The sequence below is a fragment of the Pseudorca crassidens genome, chromosome 19 (genome assembly GCF_039906515.1).
Source record: "Pseudorca crassidens isolate mPseCra1 chromosome 19, mPseCra1.hap1, whole genome shotgun sequence".
In the NCBI taxonomy this organism is placed as follows: domain Eukaryota; kingdom Metazoa; phylum Chordata; class Mammalia; order Artiodactyla; family Delphinidae; genus Pseudorca; species Pseudorca crassidens.
This window is the reverse complement of record NC_090314.1, coordinates 63,816,579-63,843,559: the sequence shown is the minus strand read 5'-3', so window position 1 is coordinate 63,843,559 and position 26,981 is coordinate 63,816,579. Positions and strand designations below refer to the sequence as shown.

General features: G+C 49.9%; 1 protein-coding gene across 4 annotated transcripts in view; it reads right to left on the bottom strand.

Annotated features, from left to right (window-relative positions):
• Nucleotides 1-26,981, bottom strand: part of PRKCA (protein kinase C alpha) — a 365,590-nt gene that overhangs the window by 87,994 nt on the left and 250,615 nt on the right. For all 4 annotated transcript variants that reach the window (XM_067717472.1, XM_067717473.1, XM_067717475.1 and 1 more), the window contains 2 exons: nt 15,870-15,981; nt 12,474-12,602 (listed from right to left, as the gene is read on the bottom strand). In XM_067717472.1, coding sequence (XP_067573573.1) covers nt 12,474-12,602; nt 15,870-15,981 — 241 coding nt within the window. The remainder of the gene's footprint in view (nt 1-12,473; nt 12,603-15,869; nt 15,982-26,981) is intronic.

Below are 26,981 nucleotides of genomic sequence, written 5' to 3'. Positions count from 1 at the left end.
ACGTTCACTTGGCAGTGTCCTGAGCCCCCTGACGTCTGTCTACTGGGAAAGAAGGCCCCTCCCCAGGGGGTTTCTGCCGTTCACAGTCTACGGGACAGTGTTTCACACGGCGAATCAATAAAACGGGTTCATTACGAGTTGCCTTCTGGGTATCTTGACTACACTGGAGAGACTGCTCTGATCAAGCCGACAGACACGTGGACACTGTAAATTAACCAGCATCCTGGTGTATTAGTCAGTCAGGACTACCCTGGAATTGGCCTCCAGGGGCTGGGGCGGGGCCGCCTCTGGGTGAGCCGTGGAGCCTTAGGACGAACGGCCAGAGTCAGCCGCTACCCCCCTCCCAACACTCGCTCCTGCCTTTAGACCTGCTGCGTTTCCACATGTGCGTCTGTTTGGGGGCGTGGAGGGCTCTGATCGTAATAACTCCCCGCCCCCCAACCCCATCCCAAACGTGCGGGCATCGTTTTTTGGTTTTTTGGTTTATTTACTTATTTTTTATTTTCCTGTTATTCTCCTGATCGTGCAGTACACCTCCCTGGGCCTCTGTACTTTGCCAGCTGACCGTTTCAACCTCTTGTGTTGCCGACTGCACTAGAAATCGGAGAAGAGCCTTTCTCTGCCCTTTTCAACACTTCAGCTGTTCAGTTTGATGGAGAAATTTTTCTCTATTGAAAAGTCATAAAAATGAAAGTGTCTCAGGATCTAGAAACACGGCAGGTGGACAAACCCACTGACCTTTTCTCAAACTGTGTTTTACTGTCTCAACATTGCACTTAAATTGTTTTTATTGGGGCAGAGCTGTTTCACAATGTTGTGTTAGTTTCTACCGTACAGCGAAGTGGAGCTCCCGTGCCGTACGGCAGGCTTTTATTAGTTATCTATTTTATACATATTAGTGTAACTATGTCACTCCCGATCTCCCAATTCATCCCACCCCCAACCCCTGCTTTGTTATAAGAAAATGGAATCTACTCCGAGACTAGAAACACCCAGGGCCGCAGTTCTCCAGCGTTACTGTGCATGGGAATCACCCTGGAGAGCTCACTCACAAGCCGCGCGCAGGCTCCGCTCTTAGGGAACCGGACGCTGGCGTCTGGGGTGGGTGTGGCGGGCTGCGTACGGAGCAGCGTCGGGCTTTGTGCACCTGGCGCGGAGGAGGGAGCTTCTGTCTAACACAGGGACTGAGACGAAACACAACAAACTGGGAGAACCCTGGCATCCCGCCTCCCAAATTTCCAATCGCAGAGCATCAAAGTACCGCAGAGAGAAAGGGCTACAGCAGCACATCGGTAAGCGCAGGCAGCCAGAGGGAGAGGGGACGGTGTCATTCCTGGGCTCGCTGCCGGCACCAGAGAGAACCGCCCCATGTGCACTTCTGGCTGCATAATTACCACCTCCTCTGTGCCGCGCCTCTCCCCGGGCTGACAGAACATTTCTCTACTCAGAGGAACAAGGTGATGAGACCCCAGAGGAACCTGGTGGGAACCAGAACTTGGTCTGGGGACCCGTCTCCACGAAGGGAGGCTTAAGCCTGAGTAACTGGGGCTGTGTGTGTGGTGGGGTGGAAGGTACCTCCTCCTGCCCCTCCCTCGGCCGCCCCCCTCCACCTGATGACTTGCCCTCATCCGTGCTGAAAACAGACTGAGCTGAACTGAAAATAACCGAGATTAAATTAAATTACATGAGGCCTGGCTCCCAGGCAGTTGCTAATAAAATCGTAAGCATTCACAGCAGCGTGGCAGACACAGATAAAAATGTTCGCTGGTTCTCTTTTTTTCTCCCCACCCTGAAGTAGCCAAACCCTCAAGAGCCAAGGCCCAGTGAAACCAACCTTCTTTCTATCAGCTCTACGCGAGGTTGTGGGCAGGACGTGCTCTTGCTGGCTCCGCGGAGGGAGCCCCATCTTCGCGGGGGGCGTGGCCTTTGCTAGGCTTCCCCACCAGGAACGCGATGGCGGAGCATCACGTGTGACACCTGCTTAGCCGGCAGGGAAAGGGTTCAACTGTCCCAGACCAGCAACTCTCCCCTACACTCCTGGTCACCAGAGATGGGCTCAGAGCTGACTCTCTTGGGGGCGAACTCGTCAGGGGCTACTGGAGGCCTCGGGCCAACAGGGGACTGGTATTAGTATTTGCTTCTGGAAGACGATGGTCCTCAGAGAGAAAGACAACATAACAACAAGCCATTCCCCGCGGCCCTCTGTCTCTTGTTCTACCACAGTCTTGAATCTGAGAATACAAAGCTGAAGATAAACATTCATTGAACTTCCCACGTCGGGGCTAAGAGATTTCCACCTGGAAAAGCCTCTTATCGCCTCACCCACAGTTTTACAAGAATCTGGATGTTCTTATTACCTTTGGGATCTTTCTCCGACTGAGCCCATCTGCCAACACTTCAGACCTTCCCAAGGCGACCACGTGCATCAAACCTAATGTGAGACTAAATTAATTCCGAAAGAGGCAAGACTGGGGGCCAAGTATCTTGGATGTAAAACGTTTAATCTGGTGAAATAAGCAAGCTGTTCGTGCACCACTGGGCCACCACCGACTCGACAAAACTGCCAGGCGGAGAGAGATTCAACGGGCAGACGTACAGTGTGGCAGGACCCTCAGGCCAGAGACCCGGCACAGGGTGAAGATTGCGTTCCCCGCGAGGTTTTAGGAGGTGGGCATTTGAGATCTAAGTGCTCTGGCAAGGATGCAATGGGGAGGGGACTTGCCATCCACAGCTAAACTACCACAGTTTACAAGCAGGAGAAAGAAGCCATGTCACTGAGCTTGGAGACCAGGGTGCTCTTGCCTTCAGGAAATAACACTGGCGACCCTTTGCCCCTCATCCTGGTCTTGCTGCTTCCCACAAGCACCCAGTGCACTCAGTATAGAAAGCTATGTTCAAATCACTGCACAGAGAGCCCTGCACCAGGGACAATCCACAGGAAGACACGCTGCTAGTTAGTACACACTTGACAGCTCTGCCACAGACAGGTCAGGATGTCAATGATGACACGTCCCTCGGGGAACGTGCAACCTCTTTCTTGGTGGATGTCTGTCTCTCTGAAGGATCCCAAGAGTCACGTGGCTTTATGAATTTGGCTAAAACAGGATCATTTCCATGTGATCCAGATACAGGGCTAAAATGGGAAGAGTGGCTTTGGACTTGGGAGGTAGCAGCACAGTATAGAGCTGGGTCTTTTTTACGCTGTGCTCGCTGGGTTCTTCTAACATCATCATCCTCTGCTCAACACCCATCTCTTAGACACAAATTCAGGGCACTGGGTACAGGAGATAAGACGCTGTCTCGGACCTCAAAGGGCTAATGGTCTGGTAGCAAGAGATCAGCAGGCAGATAAACATAAAACCACAAAATAAATGTTAGAAAGGGGTGTGCGGAGAAACTGGGCCATTGTAGGCGGGGCACAGAATGGTAGGAGGGGCTTCATGAAGGGAACTGGGGCTGAGGGTTAAACAGTACTCCTGATGGAGCAGGGTAAACAGCACAAGCAAAGGTGAGCAGGTGGGAACCAGCCTGCCCCCTGGGGAAACGGCACGTAGCTTTTCTTCACGATGAGAATGCGGAGTGCCAAGGTGTGGGGGGCGGGGCACGGAAGGGACCAGACTGCAGAGGCAGGCAAGGTACCGGCTGCTGAAGGGGTCACACAGACGTACGGCACCAGATATGTAGGAACGGCCAGCCAAGGAAGAAGACAGAGTGGATAAATCCATGGAAAACACACCAGGGCTTCCCTGGGGGCGCAGTGGTTGGGGGTCCGCCTGCCGATGCAGGGGACGCGGGTTCGTGCCCCGGTCCGGGAAGATCCCACATGCCGCGGAGCGGCTGGGCCCGTGAGCCGTGGCCGCTGAGCCTGCGCGTCCGGAGCCTGTGCTCCGCAACGGGAGAGGCCACAGCAGTGAGAGGCCTGCATATCGCAAAAAAAAAAAAAAAAAAAAGAAAAAAGAAAAGAAAACACACCAGTGGTCAGCTGGAAGCCCATGCATCTGAATGTGGCAGCGTGCAAGAACTCCTCTGGGACAAGCATGCTGCTAGGTGCTTTTAGCTCCAAGGCAGTTCCTGTTTTCTTTTGCAAAGGCTGTGCCTGGATGTTAAGCCCCGACCAAGCTAGAGATGGCTTCTTCCAAGACTGAGAATTCGAGAGCAAGGGTGAGGCCGCGACGGCGAGGCAGGCTGAGAAAGGACACAGCCGTCGCGTCTGGCCCACTCCTGCACGATCGGTCGGCACACATCTTGACGGGTGTTCGTTTCCATCCTTCTTGCCCATTTCAGGTCTCCACCCTGAGGCAGGGAGGAGTTCGGCTGGGTTCCCTGCTGCCATTTTTATCGCCAGCTGTTATCTAAACCCTGGAAAAGGGGGTTCTGGGGGTCATGACGACAGTGCCAAGGGCCAGCTCAGGGTAGCCTCACCTGTTCACTGGAGGATGGAAACATGAAATGGCCAACACTGTAGCCACACAGTGTGGGCCTATCTGTAGTAAGGGGAGGGAGTTGCGACGGGCACACATCTGCCCTCGGCCAGAGCCAGGAGCCGGCAGGGTAAGGGGGGGGGGAGGCGTGGGCCTGGGCACCAGCGTCAGGATGGCCTCCATTCAGCAGCCGGGGGACCTGGGCAGGTCACACAAGCTCTCGCAGCCTGTGTCTGTGGGACAGAATGACGGCAAGGATGAGAGCACTCTTCCGGAGGGGTCGTCGTGATAACAGGAAAGCATCCAACCAGGGCTTGGGAGGTGGAAGGGGCTCAACAAGCCCTGGTTTCTCCTCTCATAGGACCCAGGCCCTCCGGCAGCACCCGCGGCTCCCGTGGTGTGCACTACGTCCCCCTTTCCCACAGCGGCTCACCGTGTTCCGACCAGCTGGCTACGGGCATCCCCATCAGGAGCTCGGAGGTTGGTTCATCTGGGGCTTCCTTCAGCCCACAGGGATTTCTACAGAAGGCGTTTAAGGGCTGTACCCACCAGAACAGGAAGCTCCAACCTAAGAGAGCTCAACTTTTTGGAGGTTTGGTTGATCTGAAAATTTTCACTAGTGATTAACATTCGCCACACAGGCTTGTGTGTGCGTGTGTATTTCACAGTACTTTCAGCGCTTTGTGTTTTGGTTTTGCTGAACCATTTGGAAGTGAGTTTCAGACGTCAGGGAAAATCGCCCCTCAACTATTTCAGCATCTCCCCCATAGCCACATTGCCATGACCACCCAGAATCGTCGTGTGGATCCAAAACCACTATCTAAAGGGTGGTCCAGATTCGGATTTCTGCCCTGCTCCCCGGACGTCCTTTAGAATTGTTATTTTCTTGGGTCACAGATTGTGCTCGATTATCAGGTCTCTTTAGTTTCCTTTAGTCAAGAACAGTCCACTTGACGGTTTTTGTTTTTCACAATAATAACATTTTTGAAAAGTCCCAGTCGGTTACCAAGCAGAATGTCCCAATATCTGGATTTGTCTAGTTTTTTTTTTTCCCTCGTTAGATTCGGGTAATACAGTTTTGGCTCCAATACTGGACGGGCGCATCAGTGTGTACTTTCTATTACATCGCAACAGTGTGTACTTTCTATTACATCGCATCAGTGTGTACTTTCTATTACATCGCATCAGGAGCAGCGTCCTTTCGGTTTGTCACATCATGGAGGAGGCTGAGTATGACCGGGAAGGTGCCACGTACCAAACAGGCAACGTGGCTACACAGGAAAACATTTAGTCCAGGTACCAGCGTTCTGACTACACACCCTCGACGGCGCATCGCCTGAGGCTTTATTTAAAATGGCAATAAATTCTTGAGCTTTATGGAGTAGGCTCGTTCTTGGTAGAGGTGTTGCTATACTGATTCCGAAACTGCTGCACGTGATGTGGGGCAGGGCAAACAAATGGGCATGCTGACATCACTGGGGACCAGGGGTCTTACTGAGGGAGGATGGAGAATCAGTGAGGACTGGGAAAGGTGGAGAAGAACTCCGGTCCAGGATCAGAGCCAGAGGCAGCAGTGGGAGGTCATAAAAAAAAACCCTGCCTCTGTCTACTGGAAGCGCTTAGAGGCAGTAGCACCCTGGGAGCCCCAAGCACCCCAGAACCCCGACTTTGGATTCTTATCATCATTCCCATTTAAAAAAACCCCCAGTGTTCCTCAGAGAAAGGCGGCTCCAGAAAGAAAGGAAGTACTGAAGAAATGGACGGGTCATGTCAAGGGGACGCAGAGCCAGCACGAAGGGGCTCCCGCTGGCCATATTTTGAACAATTTGAACATTTTAAAAAGACACTAAAAAAGAAATAGTGACCTCAAATTGCTACTTAAAAAAACTGTAGGGGGACATAAAGGGAAAGCTTTTCTTTCAGATGAATGCCAGCTACTGAACGTTGAAGCAATTACAGAACTAGAAAATCACCATTTTGCAACCGTCAGTATAATAACTGATTAAGGCTGGACCACGGCTGCCAAAACCATGGGACAAAAAGTTGCTGGTCTCCAAGTACAACATCCAGCCCCCTCATTAATTATGAATTTAAAGAAGGTACCTTTGCAGTGGAGGGACCTGATGAAAATACCTTAACCAGGTGATCAAAGGTAGCATGACCGGTAATGGACAATCTGGATATACTTGAGGGGAAGCAGCTGCCTGAGGACCCCTCCCTATCCCAAAGCAAAGGGCCAGCCACAGCAGCTGCGTCACCTTTTGTGCTGTTGAGCTGGATCTGATTCCCACAGCCAAGCTTTTATTTAATAGAAATGACCTCCAGCTAATACCTTTCCCGTTCTGCAAGAGGCTTGGCCCAACTGCTCCTTGCTGGCCGCCCCAAACAGGTTACTGTACTCCCAGGCCTTCCTGCCGGTGGGGGGTGGGTGGGTGGGGTGAAAGCATCTGAGCAAAGCTCTCAGGTGACCAATGGGCCGCCTGCCACGCCTCCTGTCCCGGAATCGACAAAGAAAGTCGAGGGTCACAGTGAACCTCGGGGTCACGCCTGGAGTTCAGGGTGGGAGGGTGATGCTCTGTCCTTGCTGAAAACACAGCCACCCGGAACTGTAAATGCTTCTGCTTGAGAAAGAAGTATTTAACTGGGAGCTATTACCCCGTGACTCCTAAGACCCGTGCAATCTGTAAACTGGGATGACTGTAGCCCTAACCCCTTGAAAATGGAGAGAAGTTTCCCCCCAGCTTTCCCCACGGCGCACTCAAAATCCCTGAAATCCCGGACTGGGTCGAGCTTCCTGAACACACCAAGCACTTCCGCGGCCCAGCATCTTTCCTTGAAGTGTCCTCTCCCCATAAGGACTATGTCTTCCTTATCTTAGCACCCCCAGGGCCTCGCAGAGAGCCTGACACACAGCTTATAAATGGATAACACACAGTCGGATCAAAGAGTGAATGATTATTATGCAAAGCTGTCTCACCGCCTTGACTCCATCCCAATGACGCTATTAAAAGGTGGAAGAACACACAGAGGGAGCAGTATTCTTTAAACCAACAACCGTGTGAGGGCAAAGTCCGGACACAGAGCTAGAAGAGAGACAGAGGACGCGATCTGTAGGCTGCCGGGACCAGCAGGAAGCGCCCCCCAACCCCGGAAGTCCATTTAGAAGTTCATCTCCATAACTTAACAACACAAAGTAGCTGAGAAAATCAGACTCTTCTGCAGAATCATCTATTTGGGGAAGAGATGTGCTCCTGAAACAGCTGCAAAGCATACGGTATTTTTCCCATTTACTTACAACATTAAATTGAAAATCCGTTCCCACGAGTGGCATTGCTGAATTCATAGCACTCCTCCAAACCAGATAAAAAGTACACAGGAATGTAGGAAACCTATTAAAATCGCATACTGAACGGAAAAAAATATTGACACTGTTCAGATAACATCAGCACCACTGCCCGAAGGCAAAAAATAAAAATACACCACAAAAGCGGAGGCCTTTCCCAGAAATACTGTACCAATCTCGAAAGGAAACTGATCTCTGATTTCAAAAGGGTGATTTCCATCCCCGGAGTCCGCTGGGAATTTCTACTTTACTTTGGGAATTCTTTTCAATTTGAGTGATTCTGCACAGGTCAAATGGAAATGGAGCGCATCTAACAATTAACACAGGTACTTCGGGTTTAAGTGCATTTTCCAAGAAATCACTTGCACTGGTATCATAAGCCCTGCTCCTGATGGTTTATTGTTCATATGTGTGTTCCCGTTAAGGCCGGCTAATTCCTCTCCCCCATCTCAGCCATCAGCTGCAGGTCTCCTCCCTCTGGCCTCTCAAACACCTACAGTCCTTCAGCCTCTTCCTCCACGGGGTCCTTCCCCCCCCACGCCGTACGCCCCAGCACCTCCCATGGGACTGTCTGGCACCCACATAACTGAGCAGTTAATTATACGTGGACTTGGTTGTTCTTTAATTCCTCCACACGTTACACTTTTCTCCCCTGGTCCTAAGTCCCACGTTTAGACCTTCTGTCACCTCAGAGAAGCTGTGGGGTGTCGAGTGTGGGTTTAGAAACTATTTATGGGTTTGCTATTCATCCAGAGGAACCTCTTTAATTAGCAAGAGAGACCTGGTAGACTGACAGCATTGGGGTGCAGGGTCAGATAGGGCTCAGGCCGCCTCCCTTCACTTTCCGCCTCGTAACTCGGAGCAATTTCCTTCCCCCACCACGTTAGCTCCTTTGCTCATCTTGAAATGAGGGCAAGAACAGTATGCTGTGGTATAATTCTTGAGGGGTCAGGGAAACAATGACTACGACAGCACTCGGCGTGGGGAAAGGTCCAGCCCTGTGGACAGCAGTCCGCACACGGCAAGGACTCGGTCAATGGGGAAAGGTCCAGTCCTGTGGACGGCAGTACGCACACGGCAAGGACTCGGTCAATGGGGAAAGGTCCAGTCCTGTGGACGGCAGTACGCACACGGCAAGGACTCGGTCAATGGGGAAAGGTCCAGTCCTGTGGACAGCAGTCCGCACACGGCAAGGACTCGGTCAATGGCGGCTGCTGTTATGGAAACCGTCTGTCCAGACACCCACACGCAAGTGCCAGACCCGCTGGGTGGGGAGGGGAACAGGCAGGTGATGCGGGAGGGGTGTTAGGTCCCGCGAGGGAGGGGCCCTGCCCTGTGTTCCTCGCCGGCCTTTTATACTGGAATAAGGAAGCCTGAGGTCTTCTCTTTGACTCTTGAAAACAATTTCTAGTGACTAACATAGGTACCTATTGTTCACAAATTTATCGGGTACTATTTGAAAATGTGACTACATTGATGCCTAAAGTATGGCTATGTAAGGGCGTGGCTATCAGGGGCTGCTGGGTGAAAGGCGTGGGCAACTCTGTGCCTCTTTTTTTTTTTTTTTGCGGTACGCGGGCCTCTCACTGCCGCGGCCTCTCCCGCTGCGGAGCACAGGCTCCGGACGCACAGGCTCAGCGGCCATGGCTCATGGGCCCAGCCGCTCCGCCGCACGTGGGATCTTCCCGGACCGGGGCACGAACCCGCGTCCCCTGCCTCGGCAGGCGGACTCCCAACCCCTGCGCCACCAGGGAAGCCCTGTGTGTTACTTTTGTGACTTTTTTTGTACCATAAGCTCTACTCGTTATGGTTTATTGTTTATATTTCTGTTCTCCTTGAAGCCAGGCTAATTCTGATTCTGAAAATCTAAAATTACTCTAAAAGTCTTAAGGAGATGATTACTAACGGGTTATTTCCTTTAGTTTGGATGTCTATATTTAGGACTGAATTTCCTGCACACAAATAACTACTGTATTTTTAAGTTAGATTTGCTGTGGACTGAATGTTTGTGCCTCCAAGTTTGTATGTGGAAGCCCTAACCTCCTACGGTGATGGTACAGGAGGTGGGGCCTTGGGAGGGGATGAGGTCATGAGGGTGAGGCCCTCAGGATGGGATCAGTGCCCTTAGGAGACACCACTGAGTTTGCTTCCTTCCTCCCTCTTCCCACTCCCAGACTCTCTCTCTCTCTCTCTACCCCCCCCCCGTCTCTCTCTCTCTCTCTCTCTCTCTGTCTCTCTCTCTCTCTCTCTCTCTCTCTCTCCCCCCCCCCAACCCCCAAGTGAAGACGCAGCCAGAAGGCAGCCCCTGCAAGCCAGGAGGAGATTTCTCTCCAGAAACCAAACTGGTGGCACCTTGATCTTGAACTTCCCGGCCTCCAGAACCAAGAGAAATTCAGTCCATGGTATTTATTATAGCAGCCTGAACTAAGATAAGATTCCAGTTCCTACTGGTACTGTCATTAAAATATCTCTACTTCTATCAGTTGAATATGTAACCATTAAAGTGACCATCTGTGTGACTTTGGGCAAGTTATTTAATTTCTTTGTGCCTTGGTTTCTTCATCTATAAGGATAATAAACTTCCGCACAGGTTTAAATAAGTTAATTATGTAAAGTGCTTCGAAGGTGGCCCTTTTGTGGGAAGTGCTCAGTCACTGTGAGCTGCCGTTGCTGCTGTTATGAAAAAGTATTGCTGAATTCATAGTCCTAGAGCAGAGCTACGTCTCTGCACAAACGTGTAGACTCGTTCTCGAGACATGACCTAGACTGCAGCCATAGGTTACACTGGTTGGCTTTCATGCATGAAAAGTCTCAAACTCAGGGAGGGTGTCTTCCCCTAAGATGATTCCACAGTTGTGAGTCAAGTTCAACTCTTGGCAATGTTGGAGTGATTAGCATAGCAGTCCCAGGAGGATACACCTGGCTGTCCGTCCCCTGCAAGGTGGGTCTTTCCCTCTTACCGTGTGCCACCCCAGACGGCGCATCTGTGCCCCTCTGTGCAGTTTCACACCTGCAAGGCTCTTGAGGCTCACAGAAGAGCCTGGAACACTCAGGCAGCGCCACATGGAGAAGGCACGGGCCGGTCTAGCACGCACAGTCTGTTTTGTACTCAGAAGCAAAGGAGTGCGAGCTGAACGCTGAAATCCCTGCCAGGCAGTCCAGCCCTCAGGGAGCTGGGACCCTCCCGGCTGAGCTCCAACTGTCCCCTGTGTGTCCACCACGTCGCCATGCCCGTGGGTCGCTGTAAAGCCGGGGAGAAGCACAGAGCCGTTCAGTCAACAGGCGTTCTGCTGCGACCCCTCACCACTTACTCAGTCTCTGCTTTACGGTAATTTTCTCTGAAACTGCACGCTCCCTGCCCCCAGGACGAGACTTTGACAATGAGGGAGCCTTAGCAAAAAAGAGAGAGAAATAAGCCTGGGGCTGTGACGGTGCAGCATCCGTCCAATCGAAGGGAACGCAGGCGAGAACCGCAGCCCCAAGCGCAAGGGGGCAGGCAGGATGGTTTTGAGAAACTCAAGGAACTTCTCTGAAACACAAAGGCACCAGGGGTCCTGTGTCTGTGGTGGGGATTTTATGCACAGTCCCATTCTGACCACTAGCCGTGTGTGGTTCGTTTCATCAGGTTACCAGCCACAGAGTGTGTGGACCCTCTCCTCGCAACACCTCAAAACCCTGTTTGATGTTCCCTGAATTCTTACCTGACAGGACAGCACTGGGTAGAACACTGGATTGTTTTCCAAAGAAAAAAAATGTGAGGATGTTCCCGAAAGCGAGCTTTCTCTGGGACTCCTCCCCCACCCCACGCCCGCTTCTTCCTTAAACAGACCCTTCACGTCTTTTTTTCCTATAACAAAGAAAATTAAGTCAGTTTTTCCACTTTTAAATACAAATGGGAACACAGTATGTTTGCTGATCTGATGAGAATAAATGTCCTGGTCCAGGAGAAGGGAGCGTACAGTGCGGGTGGTACCCGAGAGGCCTCCAGAGCAAGGAAACGAGGCTGCCACCTGAGCCTTAAACCATACGCAGCACAGAGGGCGTCACCTTGAGGACCCCCGGCTGAGCGTGGATTTGGTGGGAAACCGAAGGAAAAGCTGTGCTGTGACATGCGCACCCTGACACGGCCCCGAGGAGGGCGCCTGGCCTGGGGACATGGAGTTCTGGTGCCTCAGCCGTCTTGTCTGTGAGGTGCAGGTGGGGTGATGGTTAGAAGCACAGGGTCTGTTACTATGTGACACTGCAGGGCTCCCATTTCTCTGCGCCCCGGTTTCCTCTTCTGGAAAATGAGGCTAATGATCTAGTTGTGAGAAGCAGATAAATTCATCTGTATGGATTTCTCAGCACCGCACCCAACTCAGAGGAGGCGTAAATACTCGAGGCGGGCCCATCAGGTCATCACAGCGCGACGCCCTTAAACACCTGGGTCAGCCCTCGCCTGCCCTCGCCCGGGTTCCACCTTCACCCGGGGCATCTTGCTTAGTGGCTTCTGGTGTGCCCGTCACCAGGGGGACAATCCGCTGGCCCTGCTGCAGAACACTTCTTCCGCACGGCCGTGGTGACCCCGACTGACGCTGGCATTTGGGGATTCGGGAGGCGTGTTCATGAGACCCCGTGGCTCTGCGTCCGAGCAGCCCGGGTCTTGGCCTGCCCTTGATCCGAAGCCCACGGAGCACCACACGCCTCACACCCATCCGAGGTTGCCTTACCTGTGACGTGGAGCTTTTCCTCGGTGACCTCGGCCTTCAGGTAGATCCGGCCCCTCTTCTCCGTGTGGTCCATCCCGCAGAGGCTGGGGACGTTTATCACGCACTGCTTGTGCACGTTCATATCACAGGCTGCGAGTCAAGAAAGCAAAGGGTGAGGCTGGGCGCGTGGCCTGGAAACACCCCTCCCTCGGTGTTTTGGCTGCATGAACAGAAGTGAAAATGAGCCACCCTCTGACTCGATACTCTGCTGTAATGCTTTTGTGACATAAAGAACTGTTAGCAGATGTCCCTTACAGCACAGGCTGCATGACAGCGACAGTGTCCTTAGAATACTCGATCCATACTTGTTCAGTCTTAACTGAAGCAAGACACCCCCCTGTCTTCTGTGAACGCTTCCAATACATAACAGCACACAAAATCCACACAGGTAAATGCATGTAGAGCGCAGACTAATTACTATTTACGTACACAGAGGCAAAGAGCACGCACATTTTAAACAGACGACTCTTTCTGCCAAGAATTTCTTATGCCTTTCTGAGAATTTGCAGGGTTGAGTAAAGGAAATTCAGAAAATGTTCCTTTCCTCAGTAAACCGTATTTCCAAGGAGGCTTAAGTGCATTGCTTTTGTTTGTTGTTGTTTTTAAAAGAACCTGTGCTTGATATGTTAAACCTGTCTTCAGATATTTAAAAATTATTCTGAGTAAAACAAATACACGCCTGGCATAAGCCATTTCTCACCAGCTGACATTACGTGGGCCAGACGGGGGTGGGGGTTGGGGGGGAGGATTAAAAAAAGATCAGTCTTACTGTAATGGACTAAAGGAACCCTGAAGAGAGTCCGGTGCACTGAGCACAAACAGAAGACTGTGTAGGTGTTTCAGCTCTACTGGCCCTGTACCTTCAGGCTTCCAGAAGGAGGGGCGGCCCTGGGACGCTTGTGAATCCTGCAGGGGGTGCTACAAGGCTCTTCTGAGCCTCCACGCCCCTTTCCTCTTCAGTGGCTAATTCTAACGTGGTGAACTACACAGCAAGCAGCATCATGGACAACGGATCTCAGCTACGGTTATTACACACCGAGAGCAGGAAAAGGGACACAACGAGGGAAGCACGATTAACGTGGATTCATTCCCAAAGGGAACCGTTCAAAACCACGTACCCTGCTTCGGCCAATACAAAGCCTCTTGAAAAGTTGTGCTATGACCCGCATTGACCAAATCACGTGTTCAAACTTGGGCAGAACGTGCAACTTAAGGGAATAAATGCCAGGCCTCTGGAAAGGACGTGGACCTCAGGGAGGGCGTGGGAGGTGAAAGGGCCCTGGGCTGTATCTTTGTCTCGGCGCTACCGTCCGCGGCTTGTATCGTACATCCTGGGAAGCTCATTGGCTTTCCCACTCCCTTTCCTACTCCGCAGACAAAGAGGCCTGCACAAGTGGTTGCTGACTTTCTTTCCACCGAGCAGAAGTGTCTACAGCATCATAACCTACTGTGTGTAAGGGCAGAGGAAGAGGGTTCTTCTCTGCGGAAGTGGCTCTGGCTGCGGGGTGGTCTGGGTCCCGGCACCCATCTGCTTATTTTCCTGCAGCCCCCAGGAAGGAGCGCAGGCAGCCGCCCCAGAAACCCTAGGACTCCAAGGCAAAGAGCTCAAAACAAAACACACTGGTTTAGGTCAGTGGTTTTCAAAACTTTTACTAACAGAACCCATTTTACAACTAAAATGTTATTAAGCAGGATCCTAATCTACAAACCAGATGAGTGTCATTTCATTAGCATACGCTTAGTTAATAAATTCAAATCTATACCACTTATTTACTATAAAGACATTCCTGGATAACCGAGAAAGGCCTCTGATGCGAACAGAACTTTTCACCGCCTAGCGGTGCCAGGCGAAGACTCAGTTCAGCCTCAGCGATGCATTTATTTCTGTCTCGTGTTAAAGTTGGACAGCATCCCCAAATCCTGGTTCACCCAGAAGAGGACGGGCAGCTGGTGCCCTTCTTTAAGGGCACGCTTCACGATCCCGGCTGACTCTGCAGCGGATGTAGCAGGAGAAACGGGAGGGCCCCGTCTGCAAGGTCACCTTCAACTCGCCGAGGCTGAGTGCCTAACACAGCTGAGGATTCACTTTTGTTCCAAGTTTTAAAATAATTAAAAGTGTATTTACAAGTGCACTTAGAATCCACCCTTGCAGAGCCTCTGAAAACAGTGTCTTTGGAATCCTAGCGTTTCCCGAAATGCAGGAAGCCGCCGGCCTTGCTGATCGCGAAGCTTCCGTGAAGCAGCCCTGCGCTCTGAGAAGCTACCCGTCTACTCCATAAAGTTCACAGAGCTTGACGTTTATGTGCAGTTGGCCCTTGAGTGACACGGGTCTGAACTGCACAGGTCCACTCAGACACGATTTCTTTCCAACAATTCCACAGCTGCCCCCCCCAACCCAATCCACACCCCCATATCCACTGACTGTGGGCGCTGAGCGTCCGTGGAGGGTCCTGGAACCGAGCCCCCTCGGATACCGAGGGAAGACGACATACGTATGTCTTTGCTCCGTGTCGGGACACACAGATGAGGCTCTGGGCCCTAAAAGCCATCATTAACGAATGACACATCTTATATTCCCATAACCCTTCCCCTTCTACTAGAAAAAAACAGGCTCAGTAAGTACCTTTTCATGTCCTAAGAATAAAATTTTATTGAAACAAATAAATAGCCTGGGGAATCTCACTACATGACAATGATCAGAGCAAAGAGTTTCCACAGAAAGAAAAAGATGTTTTTCTTTCCTCCTGGTGTTTGGTGGTGATACACACAGAGCAGAAAGGGGAAGGGGAGAGGACGGAGGTCTTCGGGGGTTTCATCTCTAACTGGCCTGGTAGGAATCTGATCTGTCCAGAAACACACAGGCCAAGTGAGCTTCTAAAGTAAGATGCCCTCCCCGTTTTTATTCTTGCTGTGGTTTCAGCGCTAACGAGAGCCTACTGGATTTTTCCACAGTCCACCCACTAATCAGAGACCCAGGAAGATAATGAGTACGAACGCTCAGCTCATCTTGAAGCCAACCCAAATGTGGAATCTGGAGGTGGGGACACACGCCACTCGCTGTGGGGTTTGACAGGCCTGCGTGCGACAGTGACTGCAGATCTCCGCCACGGAGGACTGGGGCAGCAGCAACCTCATTAAACCGGGTGCTTCTGGGGTTAGGGCTCATAACCAGGCAGTTAAGCAGTTTAATAAACCACAACTTCGACAGCGGAGAGATCCTCTACTTTCTCGGTAGAGTCCGTATCTGAACGAATTCTACGGACGAGCTGAAGAGTCACTAACTCTTGAAGGGCCCTGTCAACCCCAGCCGCACGCCGCAGAGCCTCAGCACCCACCAAGAAAAGAAAACTTACTTACTGTCACACTTCATCCCCTGGTGGATGAGTCCGTACAGCAGCGACCCACAGTGGTCGCAGAAGGTGGGGCTTCCATAGGTGTGGATCTTGAATTTGTGCTTGCTCCTGGGGTCCTGAGGGGAGAAGCAGCACACTGCATCAGTCACGGGGAGACCGCACCCGGGGACCAGGCCCGCCCTTCCCGTCTCCGCAGCAAGGCTCCAGGCGCCACTGTGTGTGCACCGTGGTCTGAGGTCACACGATGGGCTTTTAAGAGGCTGCCTGTTCCGGGCTGGGCACCGGATGCCCACGTTCCCTCTCTTTCCGGGGTGTAATCCGCACACAGCGGGGTTTCTCCCACAGCTACCACTTCTGGACCCAGAGCCATCAAGGTGCCCGAGAGTGAGCAGAGCGGTTCAGACACCGCGGTCCTGCCGCATCCCCAGGGCCCAGCGTGGGCTGTAGCAGGCACAAAATCAGGGTGTATCCGTGAAGCTGAGCTGAGTGACCCTGGAGCCATTCAGCAGACTTTGGGCCATTTCCTTTAGGGCGAGGCTTCCAGGAATATACTCTAAGACCAGATATGCACCCAAACCCACGGGGACGTCTTCCTGCTTCTGCACCATTTCCAAAGCGTCATATGCACTTGCAGAGGGAAACTTCAGTGTAATCAGATGAACACTGGAAAGGCCCGGAAGCCCCCTCCCCTAGCCCCCGTGGCAATTCATCTCCTCTAGCACCACGCAGATGACTGAAGGGACAACTAGGCAGCCTTTTTCCAAGTAGCGTTTTGCTCCTCAACCTACAGATAGATTATAGACAAGGAAGCAAAAATCCCATCTAGCACACAGCAGTAATGACAGAGCACGGACTCTGCGGTCACACTGCCTGTGCTCAAATCCCACTTCCCTTCCTTCCCAGAGGCATGACCGTGGGCAAATTACTCATCCTTTCTGCCCCATCTACACACCGGGAAATTAACAGGACTTGTCTTATGTGGTTGATATAAAGACAAAACAAGTCAATCTTAGTGAGGTGCTGAGAAGGGAAAACCCACGTAAAGCAGTAGCCCCTCTGCTTCCCGCGCCTCTGTTTATTAATACGTAAAGCAGAGCACTGAGCTGAAGGATCAACACATCCTATTTGAGCTGTAAACCAATTTCATCCTCAACATGTCACATCAGAACCCTTCCTCATTCGATTCCTCCTCCCAAACCATTCTCTGTGGCCCGAGCAGGTACCACTGTCTGAATGAAGGAAGATGCCAGGGGAGCAGGGTTATGGGGAGGAGAAACCACGAGCTCCACTACAGACAAGGGAAGCCTGGGGTGTCCTTGATGTGTCCTTTACTCTGGGGCTTCTCCAATGCAAAGATACTCAAAGAAAGATATGCTTGGCTTCTGACTTTCTAAGAGCCTGGGTGCTGGTGATGTGAGGGAATTCCAAAGGTGATCGTGACTTCATAAGATAACTGACCTTTTGGGTGACACTGGAACCTAAAATCTAAGACACATACCGACCAATGAATTCTTTTGACTACTTTCTAAAGATAAAAATTTTTAAATTCTGGAATATTTTAATCATGCAGATTAAAATAGTATGAAGAATAGTAAGTCAAACGCTCACGTAAACTGGATAAATGTTAGCATTCCTCCAATCTGTCACTGTATTATTATTATTATTATTATCATCCTCCTCCTCATTCTGCAGAGATGGTAGTGTTCTTCAAAGTCTTGCGGCCAGTGAACATCAGAGATGGGATCTGACCCGTAGCTGAGGCTTTAACACTGGTTCCCATCCGAGAGCTTTCAGAAATCCACCCAGAATGAGGCTCTCCTAACACCTTTAAAACATTTTTCATATTTGCAACACAATTTGTTTTTGAAATGAGAACACCACCTGTTTCTTGTAAATAAAGTTTTACGGGACACAGCCGTGCTCGTTCATTTACGTATTTCCGGTGGCTACAATGGCAGAACTGAGTGACAGAACCTGCAGGCCCACGAAGGCTAAAAGGCTAACTGGCCCTTACAGAAAGTCCGCCGATCTCTGCTCTAGGACCGTGGCTTCCACAGTATCGTCCCTACACGGCACTAGCACCACCTGAAACTTGTTAGAAATGAAATCGTTTAGCCCCTCCCCAGACCAACTGAATCAGACTCGGTGGAGGAGGCCTCAACACGCCCTGCAGGTGAGCCTAACGCTGGCAGGTGCACGAGACAGAGAACCACTGCTTCAGAAGGTTCCTCCACAAATACTTCGTAAGTGCTTAATGGGTGCCAGGTGCCCGTGTGTACATGACTGACACAGGTCACTGGTTTACTTCGGAAATGTCTCTTGGGGTGAGAAAAATCCACACCTTCCTTGGGAGGTAACTTTTCCAGCCAGTAGCAGCTGTGAACGTGGTCTGAAGTGTGGGCTTAGCCTTCCACCAATTTCCCCAATATCCCAGGATGCTGGGCAAAATGTCAAGGGCACACGCTGGTGTCAGTACCAATTAAAAGTTCCCAATGCAGATAGTAAAGGTTGTGTCCTACCATGTGGAGGGCAAAAAGGAGGCCAGGGGGAAGGACAGCCTGTTTTCCCTGCAGGAGGACAGCATCAACCATCGGCGTGAAATAAATCCAGCGTGGCAGCTCCCACACAGCCCCCGGAGCCTGGGCGCACGAGGCGGTCCCAGGGCAGCTGTCCTGCCAGTGGGCTGTCACATCGATCTCTGTTGACGTGGCACACGGGGAACCTGCTTCACTTTTCAGGAGGACCTAAGGCTTGCTCATCCAAGCCCATGTGGCATCTTCAGGCTCTCACCTTTGGAGGTACAGGAGAGAGCTGCCCCCCCTGGATGTGGCTGGAGAAGGACCAGGTTCTGGGAGTCTTTACACCCTAGAACTGTGCCAAGGACGGTGCCTACGATAACAACGGCAATAACAACACAAACACCCACCTGCCTGCGGACCATCCCTGCGTGCGGAAGCGTTATGAAAACCATCATCTCTCCTATAATAAAGCCTTCACCACGGTTCTGGAGACCTGTGTTCTGACCCCACCTTGATACAAGCTCAGCAGCCATTTATTTACAAAGCAGAAATGAACCTAGTCTGCCAGTGTCCTAGCCGGGGGGTGAGGGTGAGGGGACATGTGAGAAGGGGCTTTGCAACCTGAAAGACCCCTGGATGAAGGCAAGAGAAGATTACTTCCAACAATAACGCCATCGCCATAAACTCCGAGGTGTCAAAGGTTTCTCAGCAACACTTCAGGGACCTGGGCTCACAAGGGGAGGGAGAAGAAAGCTAACGGGCTCCAGTGCCCACAGGCGGCTGGAGGGGAGGCCACGTTGGCAAGAAGGCACAGAACTCTGTGGCCCTGAGTCCTTCCGCTCTGCCCTGGACTCGCCCTCCAGGGCAGCGCCTGTGAGACAACCTGCCCATCCAACCTGCCCGGGCATCACGGCGAGTGGCCGCGACCACCTCCTGCGGCGCAGAAATGAACTCAGGAGCACGGATGCTCTTCCTGGTCTGATCTCACCTCGTCTGACAAGAGAAGCCAGTGTCAGCTGAAGGGCTGTGACTTAGTGGAGATTTGCAGAGAGCGACTGCTCTAAAAATCAAACTTCCCGGATCTCTGATTTTCCATCAATAGCCAGTAACTTCTTTGGGCCCCAACTTCCTCATCTGGACCCCGAGGGTGCTGGTTGGATCGGGACCTTCCCCGTGGGATTTTGGGGAGCCCGACAGAGGAGTCGGGATGTCCTGTGGGATGAGGGTGGGAGAGGGAGACTGCTGCTAAAAGAAAAAATTTGAAAACAACTGGAATAGATGATCTCTTTGATCCTGTCTTGCTTTTAAAAAGAAAACAACCAACTTTTCATGTTTTATTTTGCAATAATCGAAGACTCACAAGAATCTGCAAGAAAAGTACAGACCGTCCATGCACTCCTCACCCTGCTTCCCCCACTGATAACATCTTACATGAGCGACCACGGTATGTCAGCAAAACCGGGACACGGACACTGCTGCAGAGACGTGAACTAAACGGCAGGCTTGGGAGCGTCACCAGGTCTCACGTGCAGAATTCCCAGGCATGGACTTTTATTGTACAACTTACGAATTAAACGCTCTGTTTACTGAATACGGAATACAGTAATATTTGCTGGGTAAATACCATTAAGTCAAACAGGACACATTAAGTCAAAAGTGCATCTGTCGTTGGTTCATCAAATATGTAACTCACTGGATCTCATGGGAAGGGGTCCTGGGAGAACGAGTCTCAAGACTGATCTGAAAAGTAGAATCAGATTGCTCTTCTCTAAGCGTAGGAAGCATGTGCTGTTTCTAAAACGTTCTGATCAGTTTTTCAAAACAAAAGCATTTCGAGGCACAGGCCAACTGAGGGATCCCCCGAAGTGTAGGACCAGCCACGGGGCCTGGGACAGTGAAAGGTGTGTCAGCCATGGCTTCCAGGTGATGCTGGTAACCCGGATGGAAAGACAGGACCCCAAGGCAGGAGCTGTGCCCTGCGGGCTCCAAGATGGGCTTCCCCACAGCTGCTGAGTGAATCACACAAACAGTGCCTGCCGTGGCGTCCCCAAGAGGCTCCGTGTGGCCAGGGAGGTGCGCGCAGAGGAGCTGAGCCTGAGGTGCCCGAGTGTCACTCGCCCTCGGGGAGTGAGAAGCAGCGTTTGATGGACGGGACCCGAGGGGTCTTTCTGACATCTATAAACCTCGATGTCCAACCCTTCCGCTGGGGAAGCCCCAGGTAGCACCCTGGCCCCTCTCACCTTGTTTTGGGTGTTCCCTACTCCTGGTCTAACCATTTTCTGCCAACACCCCATCTGCCGAAAACACCTTAAAAAGCAACAGCGAAGGCTGCTTCGTCCTGCCAGGAAGCCGCCCCAGATGCCGGGACCAGGCGCGCTTTCATTCTTTGCTCTGGCCTTCCAGAGTGTTTTATTTCTCTTACCTGCCACTCATGCAGACAGTTATTCCTCTACCTTCCTCCCCCTCCATCTTCTCACCATTTACCACCAACCCCCCAGCCCCCGCCAGAGGACAGGCGCCGAGGGCTTTAAAGAGATTTCCTAAAGCACACTGCGGAATTTGCAGCTGGACCAGAACCAAGGCTGGCAAGTAAGTTTTCGCGTTATCTCTGGGCTTCCTGGAAACTGAAGCACGGAGGGAAAAGAAACAAACATATTAGGTTCCTCTGGGGCCACAAAGCCACCTGGAGGCAGAAATCTGCCTTAGCGTCGCCTAAAGGCATTTTGTCTCATACACGGTGAACCCCCTACACATGTGTGAAGGGGACCTCCGAATCTTTAACAAAGCACACTTCCATCCCTGCTCACCTGGGGATTCACGATAGGTATCCCGCATATAAGTTAGGGTAAGTCCGGCTGCACCTGGTACCACAGTGACATGGCTGGTCTTCATACCAAATCTGCACTACTACCAAGTTGGTAACATTTTCTCATTTAGTGCAATAGGTGCAAATCTTACTCTTTACTTCTCTAGGCATTGGCAACCTCTCATTAAGAGGAGTATGAAACCTGCTGTCATATGTCACAAGCCTGACATTACGCTATAACGAAAGCGGGAAACACTCAGCTCAGACGTCTCTGTCGTCTACATGTTTGGGGGAGAAAAACAAGTTTTTGACTAAACCAATTTTCATAGGCACAAATGAACTCTAACCCACAAATCTAAATCTAGACCGCTTAGGAAAAAAATAACACGTGAACATTTCAAGTCCTACTGGAAGCATCTGCTAGCCTGCTTTTCCTACCTTAATTTTATAACACAGCAACTTAATTGGAAACATATTTCAGCATTTCTACCAGGACTTTTCAAAGTCCTTCAGCACCATCACCATCATTTTGTAACACGTTCAGAGTAATAAACCCATGGGTCTGCAGTGCACAATATTTTGATGCTCATGGGCCTTCCATTTCCTAGACATCTTCTTGTATCGTCTGTAAGCATCTAGAAGGCGTCTTCTAGATGCGGTTTAAATTGCAGGCTTCCATGATGGAGACGCATCCAGCAACATGCAATGTGAAACCTCTAGAGGAGTTCAAACCCTCATACCCCAGGAGGCGGGCGCTCGATGATGCTCTTTGACGAGGATGTTTATATTTGAATAGACATCCCTTCAAATGCCCTTGTAATTGGATGAGTGAAAAGAACGGCAGGCTTCTGGCCAGAGGCCATCCGGGCTTGAATTTTCCACCTGAACGTGAGTGTCTCTGAAACGCCCTGCACCTTTCCCATAGAGGGAGGACGGAAACCGCTGTCCCTGAGGGCTGGGGTTCAGGCTTTAGGAGTTTCTGGAAAAGACTGCCTTTCACTGAAGCCCGGGGTGCGATTTCCTCAGCCGCCCTGAGCAGTGTGGCTCCTTCACGCTGCTCCCTCCACGTACCAGGAAAGGTCCCTGTTTCACCATCTGATGTGTTCCCATGAAGCACACTTGTAAGCCAAGCTTGGGTCTAAACGTCACCCCCGTGCTGACTACACAAGCAACACCAAAAACACTGCTCCGAGGGTGAACCTGGCATTATTTCTGTGACCTTAAATTTCTTGGGAACAAGTTTTTTTTTTTTTTTTAAAGTCTACGATTTTAAAAATTCCTATTTAAAACTTTTTGTTAACATCAGAGTATGACCAAAACCAGATCATCTGACGAGGGTGACTTCATGTAACTTGGATACGATTCTAATCATGACATTGGACATCGCGTGTTGAGCGAACAAGGCTCTGACAGCCCTTGTCAGGCTCAGGAATCAGCCTGCTCAAGTGTGCTCTGCCTTTGCTAATACCGGTCCTGTTGAATGTGGTCTGCTCTAAAACAGAACTAAGGGTCTTCCCTTTCTGGTGACAGTTAATTTTTGATCGTAATGTAACCCCATTTTATTCTGATGAGTAACATTTACCTTTACAGTTGGACTACCTCGTCAAACCCAGCTTCGCTAGCAGAAAGATCCTTACGGGTTCTTTGCCCCGCTATGTAAGATGCTGTAATCATTAAATGAGAAGTGACGGAGTCTTTTAAAAAAATTCTATATAAATAGCTACCAGCAAGGCCAAATAAACCATAATTTACTTAAATTTTGGAATACTCTGTAGCAGTTAAATCAAATGAGCTAGATCTTTCTGTAACTACAGGGACAGATCCCCAAGATATATTGTCTAATGAAAACAGCAAGCCACAGAGGGAAACATAAAACATAGTGACATTTACATAGAAAGCAGACTAAAAAATAACCCTCGGATAGAGAACAATAAAACAGCTTTCCTCTAGATAGATATGTAAGTAAAATAGACCTCTGACTAGTTTCAGAGGTAACAGTGAGAGGAGGCTCTAAACACTATCGAAACGATTTAAGTTAAAAAAAATGAATTCATACATTATCTACGTAATCCAAATTACCAGGAATCCCAGCTGAATTTATTTGGTTCTGTTTCACCCCGTTCATGAGACCATTTAGAGGGAGAGCCTACACATGGTGAAGGAATTCGGGGCACAGCTGTTATATCTGGTGGTAAACGGCTTTGTCTGTAGCTTCCCCAGCAATCTGCTGAGAAGGTGTCTACATGAGACCACGGTGCAGATATCTGGTCCCACCAGCCATCAATAAAACTGAAATCTTAATTAAAAGCTATAATATAACCAGTATTTCCTTACTTTGTAATAAATTTTATATGTTAACATCTCCGGAAAACTTGACATATATAAACATCTTATCAATGACAGCTTTCACATTCCAAAAGAATCTTTGATGATTTAGTATGAAATTCTGATATTAAAATAAGATGCCTGAAAGATGCAAGTATTGAAACCACAAAGCCTAACTATTATTCAGCCAAAAAAAAAAAAAAAGGTATTTCCGGGACTTCCCTGGTGGTCCAGTGGATAAGACTCCACACTCCCAATGCAGGGGCCCGGGTTCGAGCCTTGGTCAGGGAGCTAGATCCCGCAGGCTGCAAACTAAGACCCCGCGCAGCCAAACAAATAAATATATTTTTTAAAATGTGTAGAAGAGCTGAATGGACTTTTTTTTTTTTAAAAAAAGCTATTTCCTAGTTGGCTATCAATTTCTTCCTTATACGTCAAAAATTATCGTACACCTACTGTGTGCCAGGTGGTGTGTCCGTAACAGTGAAGGCTCCAGGTCTGGCTCAGGTCCTGTTTCACGTGGGAGAGGCTGTGTTATACTGTGTTAACAAGTCCCTAACGTTCGGTGGCTCACCACAGAAAACATTTGTTTCTCACTCTTCACCCTGGGACCCGAGAGAGCAGCCCCTCCCTGGGATACTGCCAGTCTCATGGCAAAGGAAAAAGAGAAATGGCAGAACCACTCAATGGCTCTTAAATCTCCCACTTGAAAATGGCCCCATCATTTCTGCTCACACTTCGCTGGCCAAAGCAAGACACACGGCCAAGCCAAAGTCAACGGGGCAAGGGCGTAAAATCCTCCCCAGGAAGGGGCAGCGAGCCGGATAATAAAAGGGTCTACAAAGACCCGCGGGGAGCTCAGTCCTCTGCCATTTTATATTACTGGGCGGAGGGCAGCAGAGAGCTTCCAACTGAAATCTGTGGGTTCAAGGTCAACTGGAGATCGTTTCACGTTGGTGACGTCAAATAAACCATCTACCTTTTAGGTATCACACTAGCTTAGCAGCAAAGCTGTGATGGAAAAACCCCCAAATCTCATTGGCTTTCCACAACAAACCTTTATTTCTCACTCACGTTCTATGTCAGGCGCTGCAGGGTAGCAGTGCTCATTCTGGGACTAAGGGATTAAGAGGCCACCACTCCTGGGGACACCCCAGCATCAGGGGAAGAAAATCAAGAGGTAGGAACTGAACAACGAAATCTGTTCCTGCAGGAGGCATACTTCTCAGCCCCTGGCTGCCACCGGTCCGGGCACAGGGCAAGCCTGGCCCTGGGGGAGATCCTGTCCTCTGTGGGGAGCTGCTGGCCATGTGGCGATGGGTGACGCCGTCATCCTCGCACAGGTGGCAGAGCAAACGGCAGGGGAAATAACCCAACCTTCCACATCTGTTCCTTACCTCTCTATCTATACTTTATACCCAGGAGTTCATGAACGTTTCTGTGTCAAGGATATATCATCATTTTTCCTTTTCCTGACTCCTCTGAGGGAGAAAAAAATCATTCAAATATTACGTTTCTTTGTCCGTTCAATCAGGTGAGTTAATTAACTAGATTTATGATAAATCTTGCAAATGACAATCTTCTCAGGAAGATCTCACATTTAAAAGAACGTTACTTTTTTCCGTTTTAAGCTTTTGTTTTGAATTATTTTTAGACTCACAAGCTATAAAACTGCAGAGAGTTCCCATGGAACCCTTCACTCAGCTTCCCTCCAAGGATGGTTTCTTACAAAACCGTAGTAACACAGTCAAAATCCAGGAATGGCCGTAGGTACAATGCTATTATACGGATTTCACTGGTTTTTACATGCACTCGTGTGTGTGTGTGTGTGTGTGTGTGTGTGTGTGTGTGTGTTAGTTCCTATGAAACTGATCACATTCATGGTCATGATACAGAAGAACTCTAGCCCCACAAAGAAGCCCCCTGTACTACCCACCCCTCTAGAGCCATACCCTCCCCTCATCCACAACCGCTGGCAACCACCCATCTGCTTCTCTATTAGATAAACTTTTATAGCATTTTTGAAAGCACCAAATAATATTTGTGCTACTTAGAGATTTCGTTAGCTCCAATGCCCCAGTCTGAAGGGAAAACAAAACAGGAACCCAAGAAGCATCTTAATTATGTGAACCCTCGCCAGCCCTCAACAGTTATTTGTCTCCCCCCCAAAAAAATTCATGGCCAAGTTTATATGACTCTCTGAGAACAAATCAGGGATAAATGGAGACGTATTTATTCAAGCCATCTCCAAGCTTCCATCATCTTTGTTTCACTGAGTAAAGACAGAATTGGGCTGTTGTTCACGTGAGGAACGCTGGCTGACACTCTGAGATGGGATGGGACAGATGTGAAACCTAAGCTTTGGTGGGTGGATAATACGCCAGGGATGCTGCAGATGTTTTTCACGGACTCGAAAAAGTGTAACATTACTTGCAGGAAGCTGACTTTCATGCCTCCCTATCATGTCGGAATTCCCAAGCAGCTAGTATTGCTCAACTGATTAAACAAAACAGGCTGGCGGAGGCTGCGTTCCTGTCTCCTTCTTTACTGCACAGTCCAGAGTGGGCAGGATCCTTCCTTCCTCTAGATGCCTGATTCCTTCCCAGATTGTTTATTACTCCCAGTAAATGTTTCCAAAGTGGCAATCCTCTCCGAGCTATGTTATATAGTTACTTCCTGACGCCCAGTGATCTTTCTGATTATAACCTTGTGGTAAACATTAATCACCCATTATTAATGCCCAGTTGTTTACTCACAGGCTCAGTTATGTAGGTGAGATCGCATTTGTCATAATAAGACTAGAAAATACAAAGTAGAAAGGAAAATCTTATCTTTTGGGTATGCTTCATTCAAAAAGATATGAGAGTGTGGAGGTGCGTGTTTTCTTAGGAATCATACTGAATAGGCTGGTCTGTGATTTTTTTCCTTTTTTAAACAGTTCATCTCCAACATCTTTCCATGTCATTAAATACAAGCAGTATCTCATTTTACTGTGTGATATTTTATCATATGGCCAAACCATATTTGATTTAATCAGTCCCCAGTTCCTGGACATTGAGGTTACTTCCAATTTCACTATTAGAAACAACACTACCAACAGGTGTCTGTGAGCACACACGGTGCAAGTGTCTTATCAGCTCCTCAGGAAAAAAGCCAGAAGTGGAAATCTTGGGCCAAAGGGATGAACATGAAATAGTAAAATGAAAAGCTACGCATCCATTATAGCCGGGGGTCTGGTTTTTTTTTTTTAATCTTTTTTAAAAATAAGTTTATCTATCTATCTACCTATCTTTGACTGTGTTGGGCCTTCGTTGCTGCGCGCGGGCTTTCTGTAGCTGTGGAGAAAGGGGGCTACTCTTCGTTGCGGTGCGCGGGCTTCTCCTTGCAGTGGCAACAGGCTTCTCATCGCGGTGGCTTCTCCTGTTGCAAAGCACGGGCTTTAGGTGCGCAGGCTCAGTAGTTGTGG